Source organism: Sebastes fasciatus, chromosome 7 (genome assembly GCF_043250625.1).
Source record: "Sebastes fasciatus isolate fSebFas1 chromosome 7, fSebFas1.pri, whole genome shotgun sequence".
Lineage (NCBI taxonomy): Eukaryota > Metazoa > Chordata > Actinopteri > Perciformes > Sebastidae > Sebastes > Sebastes fasciatus.
The window spans coordinates 14137908-14155102 of record NC_133801.1 but is presented as its reverse complement, the minus strand read 5'-3'; the positions used below and the strand labels follow the sequence as shown (position 1 = coordinate 14155102).

General features: G+C 42.4%; 2 protein-coding genes across 2 annotated transcripts in view; both read left to right on the top strand.

Annotated features, from left to right (window-relative positions):
* Positions 1-10176, top strand: part of dner (delta/notch-like EGF repeat containing) — a 62420-nt gene extending 52244 nt beyond the window's left edge. The window contains exons 8-13 of the mRNA XM_074641750.1: positions 22-255; positions 5330-5452; positions 5566-5679; positions 6644-6775; positions 6870-7116; positions 8846-10176. Coding sequence (XP_074497851.1) covers positions 22-255; positions 5330-5452; positions 5566-5679; positions 6644-6775; positions 6870-7116; positions 8846-8957 — 962 coding nt within the window. The 3' untranslated portion in view covers positions 8958-10176. The remainder of the gene's footprint in view (positions 1-21; positions 256-5329; positions 5453-5565; positions 5680-6643; positions 6776-6869; positions 7117-8845) is intronic.
* A 3071-nt stretch (positions 10177-13247) lies between these two features.
* Positions 13248-17195, top strand: part of pid1 (phosphotyrosine interaction domain containing 1) — a 34654-nt gene continuing 30706 nt past the window's right edge. Inside the window, exon 1 of the mRNA XM_074641751.1 lies at positions 13248-13429. Within this exon, the coding sequence (XP_074497852.1) occupies positions 13400-13429 (30 nt within the window). The 5' untranslated portion in view covers positions 13248-13399. The remainder of the gene's footprint in view (positions 13430-17195) is intronic.

The window sequence follows — 17195 nt, the reverse complement described above, 5'->3', positions numbered from 1 at the left end:
CGTCGTCTCTCCCTCTTGCAGGCTACCAGGGTGCTACGTGTGAGCAGAAGGTGGACCCGTGTGCCTCCGGCCCCTGCCACAATAACGGGACGTGCTACGCCCAGGGCCCCGGACCCCTGGGGTTCGGCTGTAGCTGCACAGCAGGCTTCACCGGCCCCACATGTGCCCAGCTGGTGGACTTCTGTGCCCTGAACCCCTGCGCCCACGGGGTCTGCCGCAGCGTGGGCAACAGCTACAGGTGTCTGTGTGTCCCAGGTGAGCTGCAGTGTCAGTCATCTCAGTGACGTGTGCTTTTAGTAGAGGCTGCTGACCGCTGATGTCATGGTGCTGTGGGCCATCTAGAGCCAAATTTAGCCAAAGTCAGTTAGAGGTGGGACAGCTCACCTTGTTTTTTAGTTATTTGTTGAACAGTATCTACATAATAAAAACAGCATGTGCTATAGGACATCATTGAATCACAGCAGTTTTACAGTTAGTGTTTGTGCTGCTGAATCTCACTTACAGACGGGTCTCTATAAGATTATTGGTTGAAAAGAGATCCTGAGCTGAAGTATTTTGTTCATGCTAGAGAGGACAGCCTGTCAACATTTATCCCAAAGCTTCCTTCCACCCTGACAGTCCTCTCCACAAATATTATATCAAATCCTACAGAAAACTGTCAAAGGAAACCTGTGGTTCAGGTTATGTTTGTCAAGCAGAAACAAAAAATATCCAGGCAGACTTGGTGTTGGAAGATATACTGTACAAATATTAAAGGATCAGAAGCCAAAGAAATCTGATCAATGCTTTTTTCTTGACTTTCTAACAAAAAAATGTTACAAGGATAGTTTGGGTGTTTTGAAGTGGGGTTGTATGAGGTACCCATTCATAGTAGGTGTATTACCTACAGTAGATAAAGGTCAACACGCCCCCAGTTTGGAGAAACAGACAGGAGTACAGACACAGGAACAAAAAGTAATGTACTGCTGTGGACGGGGCCGCCAGCAAAACATATTTTAGCCACCTAAAAGAAAGGCCCACCTTAAAAGATCAATATCAGTTTAAGTGTACGCTATATTTAGGATATTTTTGCAGGTTTACCTTGCTGTGAGACAGCCCCATCCATGCTCTCCCTAAAGCCATCAGACTCCATTGAAAAAACAGTTGTGTTATTGTGTGACTTTGGTTAGTTTGGATTCACCAAAGTCACCACTACCACAACTAAAATTACTGTTTTTTTCAATAGATACTGTTTGCTTTGGCAAGAGCACAGATAACGGCTTCAGTACCCCGTTGGAAACAAAGACTGTATAGCTGTCTCACGGCAAGATAAAGCGCTGAAAATATTCTAAATATAGCGTACACAGGTGAGCCTTTCTTTAAGTGGCTAAAATAAGTTTTTTTCTGCTGCCCCCGTCAGTGTATTGCTTTGCTCCTGTGTCGGTACTCCTGTCTGTTTCTCCAAGCTGGGGGCTTGCCGACAGTCATCTACTGTAGGTAATACACTGACTATGGATAATACAACCCCACTTCAAAACACCTGAACTATCCCTTTAATATGCCACTTCAAACAGAAGTCTTGGGACCTTCTTAGGTCTGTGCTCGATACTCCCATTCAGAAATCCATCCATAGCTATAAGATACCTTCTGAGTCTTGTTCTGAATCCATCACCTCTCTAAATCCAGCTTTACGACCGGCACATAAAGCTCAGCGATAGGTAAAAAGACGGTGACTTTAAGCATGAGCTCAGACTCAGAGTAGCAGTAAATACCGTCTGGCTGTATGATGAGTTATTTTTAGACGGGACGATCGTGGTGCTCGCGCCGATGCCTCTGTGATGAAATCAATTGAGTGGAATGATGACTTATCATTATCCATTGTCTTGCAATTACCTTGCTGGGCTGTTGAGATAGATTACTTTCCCAGTGGCCCATAAACATAATTTGACACTTTGCCCCGACTGCTCTCTGTTTATACTTTCTATCAGTCGAATGTATGAGCCAGTCGCCATCTGGATCTCTTACTTGATGCTCCTATTCATTCTCCTGCATCAGCACTACACAGTAGCGTCTCTTTTGCAGTATGGCTTTAACCAGGATGCTATCGACATATCTTGATAGTTTAGTCTCTGCAGGACAACGACGAATTGCTGCACAGCTGTTCTTTGACTTATCAATTTGGATTTGGAGTGATGTACGAGCTTTTTTTTAAACCAGAGACACAGTTTTCTAAATATTTGAACTATAAGAGTTATTGCTGGAGTCCATAATCCCTCCATAAGTCATGTTTATTCAAATGCTTTCACTCTTGCTGCGTCCCGGCATGCAGAGCAGTCGTCCGTTGCTTTCCAATTATTCACATTTTTTTCTTCCCCACAGCCTCATTCTTATTTTTTTTTTCTATTTTGCATTTCTTTCACATTTTTCTTTCTTTCTTCTGCTTGTCCCTTTGTCCTTCCTCGTCTTTATCTTTCTGCCGTCTACTTCACCTCATTCCCCTTTCATCCTCTGTTGTCTGGTTGCCATGGTGAAGCAGTATGTGTGTGTGTGTGTGTGTGTGGCTCCCAATCAATTGTCTGTGTCTGTGACTATGCTGGTTGAGCAGATGCTGCCATCCAATCAGATGTCTCCACTCAGACCGCCCTGTCTAATGGGATTGGTGAAATTGATGATTTGTAATTAGCATCGCAGACATTACAGTGAACACACACAATGTTTTGGACTAAAATTGACCTTTTTCTGCACCTCATCAGGGTGCCAGATGCTGTCTGAGGTGTGAGTGTGTGTGAGTGTGTGTGTGCTTATCTGCTCTGTATGTGTGTGTGTTAATGTGTGTTGTGTAAATGCCTGCTGGCCGTCTGAAAGAAAGCTGCCGGGGAGCTGATATGTAGAAGGATCCGTCCTCCAGCTTCCTGTAATCCGGCTCACATGAGAGGCTGCCAGCCCACCAGCCAGCCCACAGAAAGCAGACCGAGTCTTGGAAAGGCACTTGACATTTCACTGGCATTTCCCAGACGGGACCCTAGAGGCTCTAACTGGGCTCCTCATTAATTCCTTCCCCAAACAGGCGTTAGCGAAGGCCCAGGGAGGGTTTGTTGAAACTTTGTCAGCACTGAGACCCGATAGAGAAATTGAGTCAAAGTGGGAGCGGAGCTAATGAAAACAGATTGCTACACAAGTCGTGTGAGAGGACTCGAGAGATATCTGGTCTCCTGGTGATTTTGGTTCTCAAGTCGTAGATTGAGATACATTTACTGTCATTCACTCTATATCCTCCGGTCTTTCATGTGATTGTAATAGTTTTATCTACATAACTAGCCCATAAAAACAGATACAATCTGTACATTAGACTTTGTATTTTTCTTTTTACCTTCTAAATATTAAGGGAGAAACAGAAGATCAATTGATTGTCTGTTACTCATGCACTCAGATGTTGCAGGCTTATTCTGCCTCAGTACACAGCTGCCATCCTATGGAAAACACAGTGCACTGCATGTCATTTGACCTTATGCCCAAAGCCATTTAAACAATACAATATATTCATACACTTTTTCAATCACAGTAAATACTCGTTTAATTGATTGATATCTGCAGTTAACTGGTGTTGCAGATCCAAAGATGTGTTGTTTCACTGTTTGCCGTTGTGTTGTCTTGTGCCTCTGATTTTTTCCTGTGGATCAGTTGTGAAGAAGTCCTTTAAAAATGAATATAGGAACTCCATGATGAAACTGCTTTCTGCAGTATTAATGCCAGAGGGAATAGTATGATACACAGACACCTATGTGCATGTTCTCTCTCTTTACAGACAAACAAGGTTCAGCTACACACACACATGCACAGATCCCAACAAACCAAATAGAGTATTGTTACCAATGCTGAGAGTCTATCTAACTTAAAAAATAAACCTTAACTCTCAAATTTTGCAGAAAACTCTGAGAATCGCCCTCCAGCAGTTTCACCCAGTTATAAGTCGTTTCCAAGTCTTTGTTGAAGCTGCATTTCCGTTTATTATTATGCCTCCACGTCGGAGGCAGCCTTGGCCGGAGGCATTATCTTTTCAGGTTGTCCGTACCATTCTTGTGAATGTTATATCTCAGGAACTTGCCTGGAGGGAGTTTCTTCAAATTTGGCACAAACATCCACTTGGACTCAAGGACGAACTGATTTAGATTTTGGTGTTCAAAGGTCAAAAGTCAAGTTCACGGTCACTGTGACCTCACATCTGTCCCATTCTTGTGATATCTCAAGAATGCCTGGAGGGCATTTCTTCAAATATGATGATTCAAAGGATGAACTGATTAGATTATGATGGTCACTGTGACTGTTGGCCATAACTCAAGAATTCATACGCTAATTATGACAGTTCCACACAAATGTAGCAACGGTTAAAATGATGAAGTGATGACATTTTGGACTGACATGGATGTAACCTACAACTTGACTGATTGACGGAGGCATACAACCGCATAATTCTAGTATTCCACTATTAAATCTGCATAGCCTGTGACTTTATGGTGACTCGCAATTTTCCCTGTTGGGCGTAACGTAACAAAGACGGTGACAGGTTAACCTGCACTTCACCCACATGTGCACAGTTTGATTGACATCAAACACAGCTCCGTGATGACAGCCTCCCGTGCTTTTTTTCACAGCCATTAAAAGTCAGATTTTAGCAAAGCGTCTCTCCTAACGCCAATCAAAATGAGGAACATTGTCTCAATATGTAGGGCGTGGAACAAGGGATAGAAATGCTGCTAAATAATAATAATAATAATAATGATAATACATTTTATTTGGTGGCGCCTTTCAGGATACCTCCCAAACATTAAAGAAATACTCAAACAGATAAAAACAGACAAACACGACGAAAAACACCATCAGAGCAAACATAACAAGAGACATTTAGGCAGACACATACTGTATGATGGGGGAATAAATCAGTAACGATGTTGAGGGAATGACACAGAATGATGGACGCTACAGTGAATAGGCCAGTTTGAACATGTGAGGTGGGATTTGAATGTTGTAATAAAGCGGGACACCTGGTCACCTTGTGCACAGAGACAGAGACATGATGAGTCCATGCTTGTGTTTGTTTTACAGACATACAGGTCCCACATCACCACCAAATGCTTCACCTCATGCAGAGTTGAGAATTAGGCTGAGGGTCACTTTATGTGAATGATTGATACTAACGGCTGATTACAGTTAAAGAGCAGCATTTTCAGCAAATCCCCTCAAGGTTAAAATATCATCTGGGTGCATCAGCAATGCAGCAAAATTACATGATTAATTATTTAACGACTCTTAACATTAATATATGCTGTATATATTTGTGTGTCCTATTAAGGCTACCATGGCTTGTACTGTGAAGAGGAGTACAACGAGTGTCTGTCTGCCCCCTGCCAGAACTACGCCACCTGCAGGGATCTCATCAACGCCTACGAGTGTGTCTGCACACCGCAGTTTGAAGGTATGCACAGTATGTGTGTGAGCGAGTGATTATTTTTAGATGCACATCTGTAAATTAGCTTTACTTCTACACAGACTATGTGGGTTATGGTATATGTGTGTGTGTGTGTGCAGGCAGACACTGTGAAATCTACAAGGATCCATGCCTGAAGGTGCACTGCCAAAATGGAGGCCACTGTGAGAGCGCAGGACTCAACATTTCCTGCGTCTGCCAACCTGGATACCTGGGTGAGCTCTGCTACCGTGATCAGACTAGCTACCTTACTATTAGTATGAGTCACATGACAGGGTTACAAGGCTGAATGCAAGGATATGGTAGATTATGCTTTTAAGAGGAGACACTACAGGTGAATAGGGTAAAATCTTTAACTAATAGATATCACCATGAAACTTCCCCAGTTGATTACTGACATAAAGACAATTATTTTTTGTATTGGAAGTTTTCTGAAATGTTATGTTTAAATATGCAAATGAGGCATTATCTAATGTTAACTTTTGGTGAATTTAGGAGAAATCTACAGACGCAAATAGACAAGTAAGGGATAATGTACAGAGCTGTTCCGCTCGCTGCATTGCGTCGGGGTCCACTGGGGTGCCGCATCGCCCTGTCAGGGTGTATTTCACAACAATGACCCACTAGCTGTACATTATACCACTTATTACACCGCTACTTACTTAAGAAATGAGTATTATGACACAAAAATCGTCCGTCAGAGTCCGATATCAGAACTGCGTCTATAGCAATAGTCTGTTATACAGAGCAACGGTCTGCTAACAGACTGTAACGCTGTGACTGACCAATCAGAATGAAGTATTCAACAAAGCTGTGTAATAAAATGTAGTAAAATAAATGTGTATTTTGGATGTTTTCTTTCCACTAGTCTGAAAGAAGACATGTTATGGAGGCAAAATAGCCCAAAATCTTAAAATTGACCAGTGCATGTTTTTGCCTGTGGTGTCTCCCCTTGACTGCATTCAAGCTTAAAAAAGAATGAGATGAGAGTTGCCCCTCCCATACAGTTTATTATTGTGATAATATTTGATCAATGAAATAATAATGACACATTAAAATTCTGCATTGTGCTGTTGAACCCGTAAACAACTGCATCAGGAGTCCGAATACTGTGAGCCTTATAGTTTCTGCCTTTGTTGCCTTAGTTGTTATTGAACATGACCTTTCCTGTCCCCTCAGGGGAGAAGTGTGAGGTCGATGTCAACGAGTGCGAGAGCAACCCTTGTCACCATGGAGGCACCTGCATTGACCAATCAAACGGCTTCAACTGTCACTGTCCACCTGGGTGGGTGGGGCCCAGCTGTGAGATCCGTAAGTCAACCTGTCATAAAATGTGTTCGGCTATTAATCTAAATATGACATGAGGAACGCTACATGCCTCTCTCTATCTGTGTGTGTGTCTCAGACCTGCAGTGGAAGCCAGCACACACTGAGGACACCCTGACCAACATGCCCCGCCACTCCCTCTACATCATCATCGGAGCGCTGTGTGTGGCCTTTGTTCTCATGCTCATCATCCTCATCGTGGGCATCTGCCGCATCAGCCGCATTGAGTACCAAGGCTCGTCGCGCCACGCCTACCAGGAGTTCTACAACTGCCGCAGCATCGACAGCGAGTTCAGCAACGCCATCGCCTCCATCCGCCACGCCAGGTCAGTGACTCAGGGATTTGAATATATTGATTGATTGACAACAAAGTCTTACAGAAAGAGTGTAACAGAACGGTAGGTCAATGTCTCTAAACACCATTTACTGCGTGTTGTTGCTTTTACTTCCTGCATTTTTGTAAAGGGCCAACTCCACCAATTTTACAGATAAAGGTCAGTTTACTAGTCACAATCTCCCCTCAAGGTCAACTTACTCCCTTTTTCTGGAGCTTTTGGGCCATGTGACTCCAAAACAAGCGAGTCAGTCGTACTTGCCAACCTTGAGATCTCAAAAACAGGGAGGATTTCGAAATCAAAGCGGGGGGTCCTCCCCCAGAAAAATGTTCAGTTTCAGAGACTGTGTTTTCTGCATTCTGCTGACTTTTGAAGAATGAAAATATTAAAATAACAGCAACAGAATTTTTATGTTAAATACTTTTAATTTTACTTTTAATTCTCAGGAAAGAATACGGAATAATTCGCTCCTCTGGCGTGAACTTGTGTGAATCTCTGGCATAAACTAATATTTATCAGATTTTATTCATTCATTAATTTGTAGCCTTCGCTTGAGTATTTCTTTCTCTTAGTGGTCTCCATTTCTTTCTCCGTCTCTCACTCACTGAAGGCCCCAGACACAGTGCGAAAACGGCACCACTGCGCTCTGATATCCGTTATTACCAATGGCTTGTGTCGCTTCATGGCGGCCTCTTGCTGCGTCAAGTAAAGCCCAACTTGTGTTGTGAGCAGCTCTCTTCCGCCAGGAAACAACATTAGGTGTAGCTGTATTGTCCGGGTGGAAACAGTAGGCTGTACAGCTTATACACGCTATACAGCGCCAGAAACAGGTTGAGATAATGAAAAAGAAAAAAGGTGTAAAAAATGTGTCATAAATCGTGAGAAATACGGGAGAATGATAAACGTGAGTCTCGGAAAATCGGGAATCGGGAGGGTTGGCAAGTATGAAGTAAGTCAACTGCTGTTTCCAAGGTCAAGAATAAACTGTCAAGCTCACGAGTCATGGGGAGTAGACGACTACTCAACCTCTGAAAACAGGTGTGTTGCTCTGGAGCGTTCCTTTTTATAACATCTGAGATAATAACCTGATGATGTCATCAGGGGTTATTACCTCATATTGGGCTGGGAGACTTTGCTCCCAATGGCATCTGCAAGATTTCACAGACCGGAGGAAAACAACCAGTCAGAGCTGATCTGGAGTCTGCCGTCCAGCTGCCGTCTATGAGAGCCGGCTGTCAATCAATCGCGAACTCCAACCAAACGGTCAAACAAGACAGCGCTGATCAAATATGAATCAATATTCTGTTACTGTAATGCCTATTTCTCGCCTCAAATGTTTTCAGAAATATCTTGTAGTGTACTGTTTAGCTGTAAAATGAGAAAGTTTGTGACTCGGCAGGCAGCCATGTTGACATCTGTTGAGGAAATACCAAGCAACGCCCACCAGCCGGAGCACAGCCAATAGGAATGCTCTCTCAATGAAATGACCTGTGATTGGTCAAAGTCTCCCGTCACAGGCTAGATGTTCTAAAGCCTGAAAACAGAGCCATGAGGAGGTGCAGAAGTCTAGTTTTCTCTCAGAGCACTTGAATTACAATATGCTGAAAGGTTATTATGGTATTTTTGCCCAATGAAGTCAAAAACGTGCTGCCTACTGAAGCTTTAACTGTATTTGATGATGCAACATTGATGCATCATTGTGTTTATGCTTTGTCATTAGATTTGGCAAGAAAGCCAGACCTGCCATGTACGATGCCACTCCCATCGCCTACGAAGACTACAGTCCTGACGACAAGCCCTTGGTTACCCTCATCAAGACGAAGGATTTGTAAAACACAATAATGCCAACACATCACAAGCTGTAAACACACACACACGCACACGCACACGCATATATACAAAAAGTCAGTATAAATCTTGAAGTATTTCTTAAGAAAAAAAAATAACAGCAAAACAAAATTGAATGTAAAGTGGAGAAAAAAAAAAAAACATACTCTGTAGTTTAAAAAATCTGGAATTTGATACGTCTATTTTCCTGTCAAAGTCCACGATAAGGCTTTATTGTAGCATACTTCGCATTACTTAAGTTATTGATGATGGGCGACACTACCAGTAACCTCTGCTGTACAAGAGTGACGACTTTAGTCTGCACCAGACTGTCTGTCTGTCGGCAGGGCCTAAATTTCTAAGTGTAAACTCAGCAGACAGCGCTGACAGCAGTCCGTACAGGTGTGGTAGAAATAGGTGCATTCCTCTTGGTGCATACACTGTATCTTTTTCTATATCTAAAAAAAAAATCTGCAGTAGGTTGCCTTACTTCGTGCATGGTTAGATTAGATGTTCTTTCTGCGTTATTTTAAAATCCTTTGTACTTGGTTGTTGTTGTTTTTTCATTGCAGTTGTATTTCTCTCTGTCAAGATTGTGCCAAATATTTCTTTTTTAGTTTGGTAATTTGTGGTTCGTAGATCAAATACACACACGTATACAATACTAGTCACACAATTTTTCTTTTTAAAATACATATTGTCCTGTTCTTTACATGCAAGTTTCTCAATGGTGTATGAATAGTAAAGAAAGTGGGTTTACTGGAGTACTGTGACCCTACCATCCTACTGTATGTATTCAGTGATATTTAGGATAATAGGTAGGTATATTTCTCAATGCACAGAAACATAGTTGGTTTTACTCAGTGTACCTGTTTATGCCAGTGTACAAATTCACCTCTAGTATTGACAATGTTGAATAGTTTATGGCTTTAGGGTGGAGACGGTGGAGAAGGAGGAGGAAGACGAAGAGGAGGAGGAGGAAGAGGAGACTGAGAGGGACGATATCTACTTCAGAATATATGTGCTTCTGTGTCCTGCCAATGGAAAACTCTCTCCGTCCGTGCAGCTGTGTTGTTCCTCTCAAGGTCAAGCAATGTTTTACCAATAGGCTCAGCTAATCCTCCTCCTGTTTTTTTTCTCTCATTTTAAACACAGCGACCACATGATTACCTATTATCTACTGTATGTTGAATGATGTAAACAATAAAGATTCAAGTGAACATACAGTACTCGCCTGGTGTCTCATGGGAAGTACGTATGTTGTTGTTCTGATAACAGCAAGTGGCAGCGATTGCTTTTTAAAGGTACAGTGTGTAGGATTTGGTGGCATCTAGTGTTGTAGTTGCAGATTGCAACTAGCTGAGTACCGCTCCTCCCTTTCCAAGACTGCGGTAACGTGAGCTGCCAAAACCGTGGTAACGCCGTTCACCTCGCTCAGAGGCCATCCTTACCTTAATAACACTACTTAAGAAGCTACTGAAGTCAGACGGCGGTTGGCGGTACCACGGTTTTGCACTCTGCGGCTCACGTTCCCGCAGTTTCATAAGAACTACGGTGGCCTTCAGGTAACGTAAAAACGCAAAAGGCTCTCTCTAGAGCCAGTGTTTGGTTTGTTCGTTCTGGGCTGATGTAGAGACATGGTGGAAGAACATGGAGGACTCCGTGAAGATATGAAGAAGATGTGATGTAGATATGAAGGGCTCATTCTAAGCTTACAAAAACACAACGATTCTTAGTTTCAGGTGATTATACACTAATGAAAACATAACATCGTCAACCCTGCCTTTAACTCAGCTTTGATTTTTAAGTGTAAACAAAAAGAAAAACAAAACTACAGCGTCTGTCTTTAAGCAATGTCCCAAGGTCGTACCCACCAGACTGAAGCGCCGCCGTGGGAAAGCCCTTTTATGGACTGTTGGTAATGTGAACACCCTCAGTGACCTCAGGCTTTATCCAGATGTTCCCCATGTAAACATCTCTAAATACAGACTGAGACTGCAGAGTCACGTCACTCAACACACCTACGTATATTATGTGTGTACACATACACACACATTGCAGGAGCACCAGATGTTATTGATGGCTCTCACCTTTTCTTATGGTCTGCTTTGGAGGCCTTGTGTTTGCCCTTTGCCCTCTGTTTGCCCCGGAGGGTCAGAGTATTCGCAGCTTGGCTTGACACGGGTCCCAAAACACATCATCTATTACAGAGATTCACCGTCTCTTTCAAGGCCTCCACCTTGATAAACTGAGATTGTGTGGTTTCATTACAAAACAGTATCACTTTTCAGATATACACATAATTATCACCCAATAGTAAAATGTTTTAGAACATTTTGGCAGCGCTAAAATGTATTCATTCAAATAATGGATGATGCTTCAGTGGATTCCCAGACCGCACTTTTAGAATAACAAGGTCATACAAACCAATCTCAGTTCAAAACAGTCTGAATGTTTTTGGTTCAACTTGTTTTTGAGAAGCTTAAGAGGATCAAAATGTGTGGGCATGACTGTGGCAGTCCACCGTAGACTTTGTCCTTAGCTGCCTCTGTGAAACTTGGGAACTATGAGAATGGAGAGATTTAAACTAACCACGTTTTTATTACCACAAGCCACTGAAATAATGCCATGCCTTTTATGTTACACTAGGTTTTTATATGATCATTTCCATTTTAACTGCATTCCTGCACTGGCTGGCTACTCTGGTCTGGATGACTAATCGTCTGAGGCCTTGAAGTCCGCTTTATAATGGTGCTAAATATCGTTACGAGTGCCTTTTTGTGTCCAGCTGAAAAAGATCTTTAATTTTTTATGTTTATTTCACATTAAAGTAATAATCTTGAACATTTAAATAATGTCTGTTATGTCACTATCTCTCACTATATGAGGTAACTCAATGGTGATTGAGCCAATGGCCCATTAATGAAAGCCCTTGATTTTACAGTATTATGAATTGGGTGTCTGTGGCGACATTACGGGGAAAAATCACAAGCGGCGATCTAAACCTGCAATTACCGCTTATCGGCCAAAGAGGATAAAACAGAGAACTCTGATATTGTAACTATAAATGAATATGGGTAGGCTACTTATGTATGTTGTTTTTTTATCTAAAGTTGTCAGTATGAGATTAACTCAGCTGTTTAAGTCTCTAGTAACTCAGAAGGAAATATCTGGCTCTTTAGCGGCTAAATGCGCCATGATGTTCACCAGTAAGTCGCTAACTAATAGTCGAAATGTGATGCTGGGCAGGTAGCATATGCCTACCATTGTTTTTTCCAGAGCTTTATGCCAGAAATAGCTGCCTGGTAAAGTTGCAGGCCATGAAACTAAAACAATTAGCCGCAAGATGCTAAATCACTCCGTAGCGTAGAGAGCTGCAGAGCAGAGACTATTTGTACAGTTACAGCGACACCTGTGGCCGTTAAGTCAGTGTCGGGCTCGCGCTTGTGCTCGCTCTACATAGACATGAACGAGCATCGCTAAAAAAACAGTGAGGCGACACACATCAGCTAAAACCACAATATCACTCTATATTTCAGCTGCTTGGCAGTAATGTTAGCTGACCAGACGAAGGTCTCCCCATGAATCACTGCTGATCCTTAGCAAAACAACATTTTCTTACATCAAACTGCCAAAATGTAATGTCTGCCATAATGTCTTGAAGCTTAAAGGTCCCGTATCATGCTCATTTTCAGGTTCATACTTGTATTTTGTGTTTCTACTAGAACATGTTTACATGCCGTAATGTTAAAAAAAAAACTTTATTTCCCTCATACTGTCAGCCTGAATATGCCTGTATTTACCCTTTGTCTGAAACGCTCCATTTAAAATTGTTTCAAGGGTCTATATATTGTATATTCGTGACATCACAAATGGGCAGAAATCCTGACAGCTTGTTTCAAATGCAGAGTTTCTGAATACGGGCTATGTGAATTTTCCTGTGGATTGAGTGTTTCGATACTTTCACAGTATTTATATAGGACTTAAGCTTGCTTAATAATAAAAAAACATGGAAATCTCACTTTTTTATAATATGGGACCTTTAAATTTGCACAATATGGTCTGACATTTGTTTAAATAAAACAATTCGGAAAATCCCCACAGCATCTAAACACTAAGCTATTAGCATAGTTGCATGTGTAGTTTCTTCCAGAAACTCAAAACCACTTTGAGTCACTGTGTTTGTCATCTCTCTGGTTGGGAGCCTCGCTTTCCCGAAGCACCTTGAACGCAGCACCAAGCAGCTGACCGGCTACCTCCACCTGCTGGCCGCTGGGACAACTACAGCTGAGGCGGAGCAAACACATCCTTCATTACCGACCAAGTCCAGATTGAAGGAGGACAGAAGAGAGGCGAGCCAGTGAAAGCGAACAGATGTGAGCCGGACTACGAGAAGAGAACAAGCTGTAGTTTTAAAGACGGAGAGAAACCCTTTCATACTGCTAATATGTGGCAACCCGCTTCGGAGCGATTGCAGGTAAGACCCGGGTCTCTGTGTGTCTGTGTGTGAGAAAGGCTTATTGTCGACAGGGCAGCAGTAAATAAACGGAGGAGCCACTGAAACCCGCCGTGCTCTGCAGGGCTCCAGTCTGGGGAGACTTGCTCCGGTTTCTGAGCAGCTACAGATGTTTTTTGTCGTCAAGAACCAGTTGTTGGTGTTTAAACAACCATTTTTTCCTTTGCTAATCTCTGTGATGCGTTTAAATGCATCCATTGACGTTACGCAAACCGGGGTACAATGCAACAATGTGTGCATTCCTGTGCTATAATCTAACCCTTTCTTAAAATATCAATAAGCATATTCCTGTATTTTGGTCCACAGGCCTGTTTTATCCAACACTACCTTCACATATAAGAGAGCAGCTGCAGGCCTTCTCCTGTTGTCACTCTATTTTCCTTCATGTTGTCACATCAGGATTTTCCTCTTCATTCAGTGATTTTGAAAGAAATCGCAAAAAAAAAAAAAAAAAAAAAAAAAAAAGAGAGAGAGAGAGCAGGCTCTGCTCAGTAACCTGCCGCCTGCGACCTGTTAAAAAAACAAACACCGTTAATGACACGTAGTTTGATATGGAGGAGACGTGAAGCCGTGCACCGAGCCTGCTGGCTTCATGTCTCCTTGCAGACGTAATGCTCTCCAGATGTCTCGGCCTGAAGCAGCGGACTGCCTGCCTGCCAAGTGAACTTGCACAATCCCTTCTTCTTCTTCTTGCCCAGGCGTCAAGAAGATGGAATCAGGAATTATTTAAACCGAGAGTTCCGGTGGTTCAGATGTGTGGAGTTACAGGGGCTAGCTGTAAATGATCTCGTAAACACACACATCTGCACATCACCTCAATTCATTTAAACATCCGAGTAATGGAACATGTGTCGCCTAGCAACCACGTTCTAGAACACATTTTTATTGATCATATTTCGAATATTACAATACATTGTATACAGAGAAATGTAGCCCATATTCCCGTTCCAGAACTGTCACCCATTGGATAACATTCTATCATTTATACTTCTATATATACTATAGCTTGATTGAACATAATTTGCTGTGATTTTTGGATAAACTAACTTTCAGTGTCCAGCTCAACAAGTGTCATTTATTCACCATATATCTCCCTGTTTCTCCCCTTGCTTCAGTAAATTTGGGAAGTGCATGTGAGTAAGTGAATCATTCCAGTCACTGCCAACTATCCCACTCTAAACAGACAAATAGCCCCATGAACAGTCATGTGGTTGCAAGGTTCGCAATAATTTGAGGTGGTTATGTTCCTATTCATCACAGCACCTCTCATAGTATAAAGAACACACCACCATCTGCATAAAATCTGAGTTAAAAAAAGTATATTTTTAAGCAATCTGAACAGAGGGATCTGCATTTTCATGAATCACAGTCCCTGTAACATCCAACATCATAGCACTACTTTGAGAGGGCACATATCTTTGCAAATGAAATAAAGTATTGGCTGAGTTGATCTTTGCATTTAGAGTATTAATTAAAAACTGATACAGTGTTTTTGAGAATCAGTACAGTATCACAAAATATATCGCAGTGTTTGATTTTTTTTCGATATTTTCTTACACCCCTAAATCAAAGTGTAATTTATTGGTTTAATTGATTATTTATTCACTGGTCTTAGTCTACCCATCTCTAACCATGTGCTGAATGTTTAATAGCCTGCCCCAGTCTAATACCATTCACTGTATGTTTTTAGATTAAAAGTCCACCACTTCCACTCCTTTGTGCTCAAGACAGAGTGATAGAACTGGGATGTCATCTCTATAAACAGATTCTGCATTCACATGTAGAATCTGTAGGCAACGGGATAAGATTTTGGCATCAGAAGCGTTCTTTTTTCTGTTTGTATTCTGAGTAGTATTGACCAATTACGTTCAAGTAGGCTTTGTTTGAATAGAGGTAAACGGTCCATGTGGAAAGCAAAAGAGGCGGAACACATTGGCTGAAATGCAATCTGGAAACCCACCGGCTATTGTCTGATGATGATTTAGCTTTTTATAATTAGCTTATAAACTGGCTACTTGTGAAGCAATCCGGTCGTACATATCGTCTCTCAACTCCAGCTCCTGTCTCGCATCTTAAGTTGCTGATCGGACTGTTAACAATGAGCAGCGCACGGAAAAGGAAGTCTTGGCCCAGATATCCGCTGGCTACACCGGAACCCCAGAAATATAGCCCCTCGCCCCCAGATGCTTATCTGTCGTTAAACCGATAGCCAATGAGTTCCTAGATTGTCATGCTATCAACTTACCCAAACCTTAACATTGTGCATCAGCACTATACTGATTTCTTAACGGCTTACAGGGCTGCAGAACAGGGTGCTCCCACGTTATCATGCCGCCTCTCTGTGTGAATGAACAAATATGCTTTTACTGAAACTTTCTGCACATATAAAAGTGTAAGCAAAGCTATCCTTTAAAGTGGCACCCCACCGGTTTTACACTTGAAGATCAGTTTACTTATCATCATGGGGAGTGAGACTGCCTGTGAGAACAGTTGGAGGGTCTCTGAAGGGAGCTTTCTAGAGTCTGAGAAAATAACACAACATCAGGGTTCTCTCAGCTTGGCCTTGGAGACTATAAAATAACAAGGAAGCATGCTCTACAAACTGGGGGCAATGAGTTTGAAAGACACAGGCATTTGTGTCGTTCATGAGTTGCATTATGGGGAATGTAGGATCCAGCTTTATGGAATTGCAGTGCTTTTCTGGAGGAAAAAAGGCAGGTTTGCGTGTTAAAAGAAATCCTACTTTTGATAACCGCCACTTGGCTCAAACCAGCTTACCTCCTGGAGACCAGCTGTGGCCCAGAGTTGATAGAAAGTTTAGCACGTTTCTGCTGTCCACTTCAAAAAACTATGACACACTGAATGGCAACGTTTAACTTGATGGATGACTTTTGAGGTGAATTTGGGTCAACAAAGTCTGCCCAGGTTGTTCTGGTTTAGGGGTAAGCAGCAGAAACCCTTGTGAATTGGTAACGGTCCACATGGACTGCCAGGATCTTTTGGATCAGTAAATAAAAGGTTACAGTTCGTATAAGAATGAAAAACCCTTACAGTGAAAAGTGGTTATAGAAAGATAGCAATAGCTGACCATTGCCTGCTTTGTAACCGTGGCAACGGCCATCCTTTAGACTGGTATCCTTCACCTCTTTTGGGTCAGGAATGGCAGGGTTTTCTAGAGCTGAAGACATCAGGTAGCTGATCTAGACTGTACTAGTGTTTATTATCTTCTGTGTTGTTGTTTTCATTCACTATGGCATCCGTCCAAATTATTCTCACTTGTGCGGTCCTCTGTTGCCATAGCAACACCTGATGTCTTGCTGCATTTTTGTCTCACGCTCAGGCAGGGAAGAGGAGGAGGGGGTGGGGGGGAGATAGATGGAGGTGTGGGGGTGAGGAGATACAGGTCGTGGCGTGAGTTAGGCATCACCAATGGCAAGCTGCTTTTATATTGCCCATCGGAAGTGTTTAGGAACCAAAGTGTGTGTTGCAATGCTGTGTGTCAGTGCTGCATCATGTTTTTCTCTCTCTCTCTCTGGGTCTATTTCCCCATCCCTCCTCCTACCTCTCGCTGACCACATGCCTCAATCAGTTTCGGGGGCCCTTCCTCCCCAGGCAGAGGCCATGTTAGTTCAACAGCAGGTTGCACAATATGCAGCGGTCTGGGCACAAATGCACGCACACACATACAGTATATACACTCATATGTACGTTGGCAGGCGGGTGAAGC